The sequence below is a fragment of the Ictalurus furcatus genome, chromosome 5, assembly GCF_023375685.1.
Source record: "Ictalurus furcatus strain D&B chromosome 5, Billie_1.0, whole genome shotgun sequence".
NCBI lineage: Eukaryota > Metazoa > Chordata > Actinopteri > Siluriformes > Ictaluridae > Ictalurus > Ictalurus furcatus.
In genome coordinates, this window is record NC_071259.1 from 6,004,570 (window position 1) to 6,016,684 (window position 12,115).

Below are 12,115 nucleotides of genomic sequence, written 5' to 3' on the forward strand. Positions count from 1 at the left end.
AAAAAGGAATACCCTTTGACCCTCATGAACCGTATAGCTAAAGTGCACTTCTACTTCTCTCCGGTAGAGGCCATTAGAACCATGCATAAAACCACAGAAGCTTCCTCTTTTGTACATTAATGCTATTTCTCGATACTTGTAAGGCCCTGGTCTGCTTGCTGTTTGCAGATTAATAATTAAAATAATTCATTAAAAAGTGCACTTCAATCATAAACTGTATGGCTTCTCTCACAGATGATGGGCAGTTCCACGTTTTGCCACTAGAGGCCACGTATTTAAAACACAAGGCTCTTTTTGTGTGATTTAATGTTATTTTCCCGTTAATTGTAAATTCCTGGCCTGGCTGTTGGCCATAGATATGATTTGTATATTGCTTGTTATTTGCCAATTATAACAAACAAACAAACAAACAAACAAAAAAGACAGAGTGCGCTTAAATGATTAAAACTATATGGCTTCACTCACAGGTGAGATGCAGTTCCACTTATCGCCGGTAGTAGCGCTACTCATTAAAAACACAGAAGAAAGACGACGAAGAAGAAATAAGGGCGTTCTTTTTTTTTTCTTTTAAACATCCGCGGCGGTACATCAACAACAAATCCTCCTTGGAGGCGGTTGATAAGGAAACAGCAATAACAAACAAGTAATAACACGCACAAACGGTAAGAGAGTGAATTAAAAAATTACGATGAAAAACAAAACTCGAAGGTTTAAATTAACTTGCGCTCTTTTTTGTCTTTTAGTTAATAATCTTAGCTAGCTAGCTGATGGATAAACGTTATAAATATAGCCTAGATACAGTCATTTAATTTAAACCAGATAGGAGCTAACGTTAGCTTTCTGGAGTTATGTCGTTTATAAGTCGTTGTTCCAGTACATTTTGCAGAATTAGTATGAACTGACAATGCAAATTTTGCTCTAGCATATATTGTTCAACGTTAAAAAATAATTGACACTTTCTCAAAAGGGTTTAGATAATTTACATAATCCTGAATGACTCACAGATAAATGCAGGACTCCATCACACCTCTAATGTTTCTTGGTATCACATCAATATGGATACTCTGAGCGCTGATATTGGTGTTTCTACTGAACCTGTGTGTGATCTTTTCTCCACACATCTATCACTAGGTGTTGACGTGAATGATGCAGGGGTCTGCTCAGATAAGACGGCGAGTGGCTCAGGACTTCGAAGATTGCTACGAGTCCTTGTGTGCGACTCGGGGCTCGGCTCCGGTTGCTGCGTTGAGGTTGGGTCTGAACCGAGGAGTTCTGGACTTTAACGGCGATACCATCAGTTTCCCGGACTGGGCGCCTATACTGTCAGCATTATCCATCAACAAACAGCTGCACCATGTCGGTGTCAGAAGTTGCTATCTCGCCAGTCTGGGCTCTCAGGGTCAGTAATTCCATAGTAGTCACGTACACTTTGGTACTTTAAATTTTCTTAATTGAAAAACACTTTGAAAGACATTCAGAGCAACACTAGCCAGTCATGAGCTCATGTATGTGGAAGAGGGTAGATGCTGCCCCGTAAGCAGCAGTTCGGAAAGATGTGGTTGGCTGGCTTCACGTGTCCTGGATTAAGCACATGATAGCCTTCACCCTCCCAGATTGGTGGTTGTCATATGATAGGGAGGACCTAACTGGTGGGTAGGAATTGGCCAAGACCAAATTAGGGAAAAGCTATAGTTAAAAAAAATAATATTAATGTGAACATATATGTTCTCCCCGTTCCTTGGGGGTTTTATCCGGGTACTCCGGTTTCCTCCCCCAGTCCAAAGACGTGCAGTGTACACTGATTGCCTATTTTATATTGTCCATAGTGTGTGAGTGGGTGTGTGAATCTGTGTGCGACTGGGCTCCGCGATGGGTCGGCACCTTGTGCCCCGAGTTCCCTGGGATAGGCTCTAGGCTCCCCATGACCCTGTCTAAGTAGGGAATATGCATGGATGGATGGATGGATGGATGGATGGGTCGTATTGCCTCACACAAGTAGAGAATTTCCAGCTCAGTATGATTGGTTTAATACTTTACTGCAGCCAATCATTTAGATTTGTCAATTTACACGGTCTCACTACTTTAGAAGTGAGAGAAACTTTATTCAAATCTCTTTATAGTCAATGGATACTCTGTGATTCTCTCTTTCAGGTTCCTATAAGCCGTCCGTCAGGAAGAAGATTCCTGCTATCCATTCAAAGAGCATGACGTTTCAGCTTTGCAAAGCTGTGCAGAAATGCCTTGGTGTTTCACACAGTCTTAAAACGCTCCACTTGCACGGGCTGCCTCTGAGAGAGCGAGACCTTGACACACTCACTAAGGTAGAGAGAGTGAGGGAGGGAGGGAGGGGCTTAAGTACTAATATTTTCACTATGTTCATATTCAGACGTTTTCTTTTTCTCCTTCTCCAGGGTTTGTCCAAGAGTGTGTCATTGGAACATTTGTCTTTGGCACACTGTCCCATTGCAGACGATGGACTAGAGAGTGAGTCAGAAGTGTAAAGATATTTCCATTTCAGACAAAACGACATTATTTGTTGCTGATTTATACTTTTTTTTTATTTTTTATTTTTTTATTGATTCAGCTATCTGTCAGAGTGTGAAGTATTCAGCAACCATTAAAACGGTGGATTTCACTGCCTGTAATATTACATGGCGAGGTGCAGAGCATTTGGTAAACATTATAAAGGTGAGCTGGTTTTTATCTGTTTAAAATGGGTTGGGTTGAGATGTAGTGACTGAAGATTGTAGATGCTCATCAAGTGATTCCTTTAAGGGAAGTAAGCAAACTATTAGTCTGTATAACATGCATATAATAAGCAAATGTATATCTAAGAATTGGAATGATTTTGTACAAACACAACCGGCTCGTTTTGAGCAGAACCAGGCAGTGAGGCGACACGGAACGGCGTGGGTGGAGACCTTGCGATACAGGAAGGCAGAGTTTGAGGCGATGGGCGGGCTTCGTAGGATCACACTTAATGAAAACATTCTAATCGGCGACAGAGGAGTGACATCCCTCGCTCAGGAGCTCACAGAGGACCTGTGGGTCAAAGGTCAGAGAACATGTATCGGAGCAGACAGATTATGAACACATATGGCATACTTGGTGTTTAGGTGATTTATAGTTCGTCTCTGTATTGATACTGTAGCAGTGGACCTGCAGCGGTGTGGCATCTCTAACGATGGAGCTCGTGTTCTGGAAAACATGCTACAGTCCAACACCACTCTGTGTGTACTGGACATCCGGAGGAACCCCCTAGTGGGTCAGTCACGCTCTTCAAAGCGCACTTCAACCCTCTCTCACATATAAACCCAGAACATTCACTTGATGTGAAATACTGAGCACTCTTTGTTTGCTTCTTGTTGCTCAGATAATGAGCTGGTGAAGTCTGTGATTAAGAAAGTGCTTGTGAACAGTAAAGGCCAGGACTCCCAGGTAAGACAGGTCCACATCTGCAAATGTTTTAGGTACAAAACATGCTAAACAACATGGGGCCATTTGTCTTGTATAGTGAAGGAAAAATTGATTGCAAACTAGGTTACTTGTAAAATGTCATACACAGAATTCAGTATCGCTTAGGATCATTGTTCTGTTGATCCTCCTCCCCAAGTCTCTTGCAGACTGCAGCAGGTTTTCTTTTAGGATTGCCCGGTATTTTTGGTTCTGTCCATTTTACTTTCAACCTTGACTGGTTTTCTGGTCCCTGCTGATGAATAACATACCAAAACCTGATGCTGCCACCACCATGCTTCACTGTGGAGATGAAATACTCAGGGAGATGAGAATCGTTTGCTTTCCACCAAACTTGGGGCTTTGTGCCAAGGCCAGAACGCTCATATTTGGTCTTATCACACCTGTTTAGTCTTCAACACAGGATTTCTTATGGCTTTTTTCAATAATGGCCTTCTTCATGCAACTCTTCCATAAAGCCCAGCTACTATAGTGGATTACTTATAAAACTGTCATGCTAGTATTAATGCACAGAATTAAATGCTGTCCAGAGGTCAACGCTTTTTTTCAGAGATGTTTGAGACCTCATGTCAGTTGTGACACTAGCTTATACATGTACAGTCCTTTGGAAAAGGCAACACGAGGTAATAACAGTGTCTGTGTTGCAGTATTTGTGGTTGAAGCCTCCAGGTAAAGATGCAAATGACCACTCGGGACAGACGGCCAGGAAAAGCGCAGGAAAACCTACTTACAGAATCGGTAAGAGAGACATTTTTATCTTTTAATTTTAAAGCAGCCCTTTATTTAATAATGAATTCTTTGACATGCTGATTTAACACAAAAAAACAGGCAGCACAACAAGGCACAGAGCCCAAATCAGTTATAATGTAGGTTAACAATCAGGATTGTATGAACATGCAAACAGGAAACACTTCCTTTCTGTGGAAAAAAAAGAAAAAAAAAGGGGGTATGACCTGTATTTGCATATTGGAATCTAATTGGCTCTTGTAGCTATGATGCAGAAACACGTAATAGATTTAGAAAGCTTAAACAGACACAATCTCTGTATGTAAATGAATTAATTGCCCTCCCATGATATGAGAGAAAGTAGATTATGACGTATTTATTTAAATGTTTATTCTGTTAATAAATTAGCCCAGCCATATGTGTTGTGTTTGGCAGATGTACTAATGTAATGTACTTGGTATATTGGTTAAAGGCTCACGGCGAGTATCTTCAGCAACGTGTGGAGGGAGGCCTCCTCGACCTGGCAGTACTGGCTATATCCCATGGCGCACTGCAGCTCGGGCCAAACTTCAGAGGTGAGAGACACTGAGATAGATAAAAGTGGTTCGGGATGCTGTCAAACAATTCATACTCGTCATACATTTTATCAAAATGCTCAGAGAACACAATAAAATCGGGTTCATTAATGCTTATTTGCACATTGCAGGCTAATATTAGTATTGCAATGGTAGTAACAAATTATATATTTTCAATCCCTTCTATTAAGATCTAAATCTTTTGCATTTTGGTCTTGTTTAGGGGTCTCCCTCAGAGTGCAACAACAGCGCATCTGAGCTTTCAGGTTTTTGCATATTTGTTCCTTTACATTTGTTCTTTACTGCAGCATGGTCTAAATCCAAGCGTGCAATGAAATTCTAGTTCACTATGAAATGTAGGGTTTTTTGTTTGTTTGTTTTTTTCCCCCTGCTGCCCCTTTCAGAATGCCTCCTCCATTCGAGTCACATTGGAGTCAGAGAGCGAGTCGGAGTGTGAAGAAAATGAAAGTGTATCACAACGTTTGTGTGCACTGAGTGCTCGTGAGAACATTGCCAGCAGCCAGTTCAGACGTCTACAATCAGATTACAGGAATCTGCAGGTACCACATTAGTACAGTATTAGCACTGGTCTTGCTACAAATACCTGGCTGAGATATTGTTCTGTCTACCCATGACCGGTTAGTAATTAACAATTGTTTATCTGTCTGTCTGTTCGTCTCTCTGCCGATCTGTTTGTATCTCTGTCCGTTTATCTATATGTCTGTCTGTCTCTCTACCTGTCTCTGTTTATCTGTCTGTCTCTCTGCCTATCTGTTTATCTATCTGTCTGTCTCACTGCTGATCTGTCTCTCTCTATCTGGCTGTCTGTCTCTGCCTGTCTATCTGTTTGTCTGTCCTTTTTTTCTATGTCTGTCTAGCGGCCTATCTGTTTATCTATCTGTCTGTCTCACTGCTGATCTGTCTTTCTCTATCTGGCTGTCTGTCTCTGCCTGTCTATCTGTTTGTCTGTCTATTTATCTATCTGTCTGTCTAGCTGCCTATCTGTTTATCTATCTGTCTGTCTGTCTGTCTGTCTCTCTGCCGATCTGGCTCTATTTATCTCTGTCTATATCTGTCTGCTTGTCTATCTATTTGTATATTTGTGTATCTTTCTTTCTAACTGCCTATCTATCTGTGTTTGTGTCTTTCTGTTAATCAATCGATCTGTCTGTATATCTGACTGCCTATTTATCTGTGTTTATCTATGTGTCTGTCTATCTTTCTGTCTTTGTCTGTATGTCTATTTATATATCTGTTTATCTATCTATTTGTCTCTTTTTGTCAGTCTGTCTAGCTATGTGTTAATATCTGTCTGTCTATCGATCTGTTTCCCTATATATCTGTTTGTCTAGGTCTGTTTGTCTCTCTTGTCTGTCTATCTATGTATCTATCTATTTATTTATCTGCTTACCTATCTGTCTATATGTTTTATACCAGTGAAGTAGCGCAGTTTCCCGTTTCTCTTCCAGGAGCAGCTGGAGGAATGCAGGCTGAGGCTCAGCGAGGAGAGAAACGCAAGATTGAAAGCCACTTCTCGTGTTGTCGAGGTACAGCAATCCAGCTGTCCTTGTTACGACTTAACGGTTACGTTCCTACACTGGAGCACGTGGCAGGTCATATTCTCCTACCTCTTTGTCTGTTTTATATTTTCTCTCACTAGCTGGAGTTAGAGAACAGTCGCCTGCGCAGTGTGAATCAGTCTCTGTCAGAAGCTCACATCAGTCACTCTGTCTTGGAGGATGAACAAGTGCTGGACAGCATTGAGGCTTCCTTTCACAAATTCCATGCCTTCCTTGACCTGCTTAAAGATGCCGGGTTAGCCAGGGTTCAATTCTTACTGTCATGTTGTAATATTGCATCATGTCGATGTCTCTAGAGCATGATGCAACATATAAAACAAAAATACACGATATTGATGGTCATTTGCAGGCTGGGTCAGTTGGCGTCCGTGGCCGGGATTGAGCAGTCAGACTTCGGGCTTCTGAATCGTCCTCAGCTCTCTTCTACACACCGAAGAGGACATGAAGACCAGGCCAGCCAGCAGAGGAAAGACAGCATGGCTGTAAGTGGCATTAAGCTTGTTTGCATGGCAAAAACTTTTCAGAAAACTTGAAAATTTATGCACATTTCTGAAACGTCTGTATATTTAATTAACACCAGTCAGCCACTGCTAATATCACACTTTAGAACTTAATAGACTATGTATTCTTGATAATCTGATTGGATAGAGGGTTGATTTGTTTTCTATAACAGCAGCTCTGACAGTATTTCCAAATCACAGGTTTTTATTAATGCACTCGTTTCCATAGTAACAGTTCATTTACAGGGACTTGTATGGCGAATGCACCATAATACCCTAAGATTAATAATAAATGGATTAAAAACCTGAGCTGTTATTTAACAAGGAAAACATAAATGGATAAAAATTATGGTGATATTCATTAATAAATAACATCATAATAAATGGTCATTAATTGTCATTAATTATTAATTTTTTGTTTTAATTCCTCTTATAACTTTTGTCGGATGTAATAGTTATGTCTGACTTTCTGCACATACTCAACAGGTAACAAACAACAACCTTCAAAAACCATCAAGACTTCAATCCACCACATCCTCCTCTGCACCTTCTGTGGTCTCCAAGAACTCTCGTCATCTCCACTCCCCACAGGAGGTGATCCTCACTCCAGCTGCACTCCACTCCAACCCCTCACCTTCTCCTTTGGACCATCCCGAAGCTCTTCAGATGCAGCAAAGTGTCTCTCCCACCCATTCAAACTCAAACAGGGAGTCTGGCTCTGATAAACTCCGAGGCAGCCGAGGCTCAAAATCAGGCAGTTCAGCCAGCAGTGTTCTTCATAGTGTTCACAGTAAACTCTCTTATTCTTACAGAGAGGACTTCTCAGAGGGGAAGCTCTCTCCGGCTCTGAGCTCCAGATCTTCCAGCATGTCTCAGTTTGGTTCTGAGAGACTCAGTGTCTCTGAGGGCCTGAGGAGTGCTGGTGGATTGGCTGGTCTCTAGAGACAGGTCACAGTTTTAATGTTTAGTGCCAAGATTCGAAATGTTTACATGAGCGATTGTACAATTTTCGAGTGACCCCAGTGCTCTGAAATATTGAGTGGATGTTGGAGATGGTATGAGATAATTAAAGAGAACAACAGTGCTGAGGAATATATATTAATGGTTTGTGTATTATAAATTAATTAGAACTGAAAAATGATTACAGTTTTTACTGGAATTGGTTATACTAAAGTTTGTTTTACTTTGTTTCTGAATTTCTGAAAACTGAATTGAGCAAGTTGTAAGCATTAGGGCACTAACCTTTTATTGTGCGTTGTTGGATTTCATGACTGTTCAAATTAATTTCCACTATGCATTTGGACATTTTATGTAGCTAAAAAAAACTATGCCAATTTTTTTTATAGTGCCCATGAATGAATAGAAATTACTTGTTTGTTTTGCTGGTGAGATGTGTGTAGAGTGTCTCCTAAAAGTCATGTATAACTTGCAAGGTTTTAAGACAGGGTTTTGTTTTACAGCTATATATTTATTGTGATTCCTTTTTTTATTAATAGAGTTGATTGTCTCAAAAATCTCAAGTCTTGGGTATACTTAAAATTACCGTTTACAAATTGCTGTGAATCACTTGATATGTGAATTTGTTTCAGACTAAATGTGCAACCAGGTCAAGTAGTTGAGAGGTGGAAGTAAAAACAATGGATTTGATAAAAAGGCTACTAAATAATTTTTTTACAACCTTTTAAACAGCCATATGATGTTATATATTCAAAGATTATGAAAGTGTGTGTGAGTGTGGTAGGGCAGTAGTAGCTCAGTGGTTAAGATATTGGATGTCTGATTAGAATGTTTTGTTCAAATCCTAGCACTGCCAAGCTGCCTTGAGCAAGGTCCTTAACCCACAACTGCTCAAATGTGTACAGGGGTTCTTGAAAGTTATGAACCCTTCAAGAATATTCTGTATTTCTGCATGAGTATGCCCTAAATCATAATCAGATTTTCATACAAGTGCTGAAAGTAGATAAAGAGAACCCAATTAAGCAAACAAGACATATTATACTTTGTCATTTATTTATTAAGGAAAATGATCCAATATTACATATCTATGAATGGCAAATGTACATGCACCTTTGCTTTCAGCATCTGGTGTGACCCCCTTGTGGAGCATTAACCACAACTAAACGGTTCTGGCAACTGCTGATTGGCTTGTCCACATGAACTTTAGCAAATTGCAGACAGGAAGCAATGTTCGTTTGGAGAGCAGTGGTTTTCTCCTTGCAACCTTGCACACCATTGTTGTTAAGTGTTCTCCTGATGGTGGACTCGTGAACATTAACATTAATCAATGTGAGAGAGGCCTTTAGTTGCTTAGAAGTTACCCTGGGTTCCTTTGTGACATCGTGGACTATTACACGTCTTGCTTTTGGAGTGATCCTTGCTGGTCGACCACTCCTGGGGAGGGTAACAGTGATCTTGAATTTCCTCCATTTGTACCCAGTCATGTCTGACTGTGGACTGGTGGAGTCCATCTCTTTAGAAATGGATTTGTAAACATTTCCAGCCTGATGAGCATTAACAACTCTCTTTCTGAGGTCCTCAGAAATCTCATTTGCTCGTGCCATAATACCCTTCACACAAACAGGCGTTGTAAACATCAGATTATGATCGAACCCTGTCCTTTAAATAAAACAGGGCGCTCACTCAGACCTGATTGTCATCCCACTGACTGAAATCCCCTGACTCTAATATCACCTTCAAATCTTAGAGACTGTAAATCACCTGCTAATCCTAGAGGTTCATATACTTTTGCCACTCACAGATATGCAATATTGGATCGTTTTCCTCAGTAAATAAATGACCAAGTATAATATTTTGTCTCATTTGTTTAACTGGGTTCTCTTTACCAACTTTTAGGACTTGTGTGGAAACCTGAAGATGTTTTGGGTCATATTTATTTAGAAATACAGAATATTCTAAAGGGGTTCACAAACTTTCAAGCACCACTGTAAATGAGATGAATGTAATTCACTCTGGATAAGGGCGTCCGCCAAATGCCATAAATGTAAACGTAAATTATAGTTCATTTATGTTTCATTTCTTAATTTCAGATCTAAACAATACCATCCCTCTGTCTACCCTGTCCGTTAACGTTAAGGACAATTTCCTGTAGCAGCGTTTCCGTCGTTTACAGAATTGCCGAGCTAGCTGAAACATGATTGGCTGACACGCGGCGCGCGTGCGTCCTACCAGCCAATCAAATTCCTCAATCTTGGCTACACAACCTGCGTTTTAGCAAAGAGAATCTCGCGCATCCCTGAGCCGGGTGAGACTTGCTCGAGCACGCAGAAATGCATGTAAATGTTTACAAATAATAACGAGGAACAATGTGTAGTTACGTATTAATATATTTTTTTTTCTGGAGATTTAAAATGTAATATTTGTTAAATGCAGCGTTTTATGGGAAGTTCAGAACACAGTGGCCGGGTTTAGTTGAGAAATTGTAAACAAAAAGACTAAAGGTGAGTAGAGTTAGCTAACGGCTAACGGTCAAAAATGACAAACAAAACTAACCAGCAATAATATTACCTTAACGTTAGATAAATAAATATATTCATATAGGAGTGTTTACACGTTACCATCAGGATTTGAAATATATTTTCCCACACAATAAATTAGCTTACTTTATATGCCGTCAATGTTCTTTACAGCCGTATTAATTGTATGTGTTAAACCAGTTTACTACAAAACCCACTGAGACCTGATTAAACTGTTTGGTCAGTTCAGTGTTTCTGTTGGTCAAACACATTAACATGTCCTCCTGCTAGCTGGTTAGTTAGTTGTCTATTTTATATATGCACACAGTTCTGGAGCAGACAGACAGATAGACAGACAGATAGAGAGAGAGAGGAGCATTGAGCAAATGAACAAAGTGCAGGTTGATTATGTAAACATATATACAGTAAATAAATCAATAGCGAGCATATGTGCAGTAGATAATAAGTATGAATGGTAACTGACACTATATATAGTGATAATAGAAATGCTCTAATAGGAATACAAAAATATATTTAAGAGATATACACACTACTGGTCAAAAGTTTGGAGACACTCGACTGAAATGTTTCTCATGATCTTAAAAACCTTTTGATCTGAAGGTGTCTGATTAAATGTTTGAAATCTGTGTTAAAATATTAAATTATTTTGGATTTTTTTTGTATCACAACATAATTCCCATAGTTCAATTTGTGTTATTCCAGAGTTTTGATGACTTTATTATTATTATTATTCTAAAATGTGTGTGTGGGGGGGGGGGGGGGGGGTAATAAAAATAAAGAATGAGTGTGTCTAAACTTTTGACCGGTAGTGTATATACAGATATATAAAGATAACCTAGGATATACATTATGAATCTACACTTATGTATAGATAATACAGAATCTTCAGTATAGAATAGAGGTGCAGGATGATTACAGGCAGTAAAATTTTTGTGGTCCAAGATTCAATACAGTTTTATTTATAGCGTTTTTGACATTGTCAGAAATCAGCTTTGCAGATCTACATCACTAATGAGCATAACAAGGATGTTCAGAATCCTGGGATGAGCACAGGACAGTTTTTGAGATTACAGCAGCAGTACTATCCAAGGTGAAATGATCTCAGCTTCTTTATTAACATGTAATATAAGGAGTGTCTGAGGTAACATTATAAGATATAGCTTAACAGCAACACCATGGGGAAAAGGAATTTTATTTATTTATTTTTTGTTAGGGGCAATTCATAGGTACTTTCCTGCAGTAAGAATTAAGCTTGAAGGAGGAAAAAAAAAATATGTTTAGTAACCTAGGAATGTATTGAATGCACCACTGTTTCACTGCTTTCATCATCTTCAGTAGCTGTTTTATTCTGGTCAGGGTTGCTGTGGTTTAAATGACTGATTTGTTTATATTTTGAGAAATAGAACCAACTATGCTCTTCAGAAAATATTGCAGGCAGGTGCAAACAAAAAAAAAAGAATAATTGATACTATTGATGAATAATTCATAGACTACGGACATAGTACCCAGAGGAAACCCCCGCAGCACGGGGAGAACATGCGAACTCCACACACACACAGGGCCATGGCGGGAATCGAACCCCCAACCCTGGAGGTATGAGGTGAATGTGCTAACCACTAAACCACCGGTCACCCTACCTCATACACGTGCAAAAAAAAAAAAAAGATATTGACAATTCTAAGCATGTCAGAGATGTGTGTGTGCGTGTATTTTTATGTCTTGCTGGGGACCAAATGTTCCCACAAGCGTAGGAATGTAATTTGGCT

General features: G+C 39.6%; 2 protein-coding genes across 5 annotated transcripts in view; both read left to right on the plus strand.

Annotated features, from left to right (window-relative positions):
- The first annotated feature begins 545 nt into the window (after positions 1–545).
- cep78 (centrosomal protein 78) lies at positions 546–9,410 on the plus strand. Of its 3 annotated transcripts, none has more exons than XM_053624434.1 (16): positions 546–662; positions 1,132–1,399; positions 2,152–2,321; positions 2,412–2,484; positions 2,585–2,688; positions 2,881–3,055; positions 3,152–3,265; positions 3,374–3,438; positions 4,122–4,212; positions 4,673–4,775; positions 4,999–5,041; positions 5,180–5,335; positions 6,245–6,322; positions 6,436–6,590; positions 6,705–6,837; positions 7,342–9,410. In XM_053624434.1, exons 2-16 carry the CDS (start codon positions 1,144–1,146, stop codon positions 7,795–7,797), a joined length of 2,172 nt encoding a protein of 723 aa, XP_053480409.1. In that variant the 5' UTR covers positions 546–662; positions 1,132–1,143; the 3' UTR covers positions 7,798–9,410. The 3 variants fall into 3 exon arrangements, with proteins under 3 accessions (XP_053480409.1, XP_053480410.1, XP_053480411.1); XM_053624435.1 differs by having other exon boundaries at positions 3,155–3,265; XM_053624436.1 differs by lacking the exons at positions 546–662; positions 1,132–1,399 and adding an exon at positions 1,406–2,014.
- A 235-nt stretch (positions 9,411–9,645) lies between these two features.
- The window catches only part of cabin1 (calcineurin binding protein 1), a 66,941-nt gene continuing 64,471 nt past the window's right edge, over positions 9,646–12,115 (plus strand). Inside the window, exons 1-2 of one of the 2 annotated variants that reach the window (XM_053624439.1) lie at positions 9,646–10,313; positions 11,333–11,439. The gene's annotated coding sequence lies outside the window, so the exon portion shown is untranslated. The remainder of the gene's footprint in view (positions 10,314–11,332; positions 11,440–12,115) is intronic. The other variant, XM_053624440.1, reaches the window with a different exon arrangement.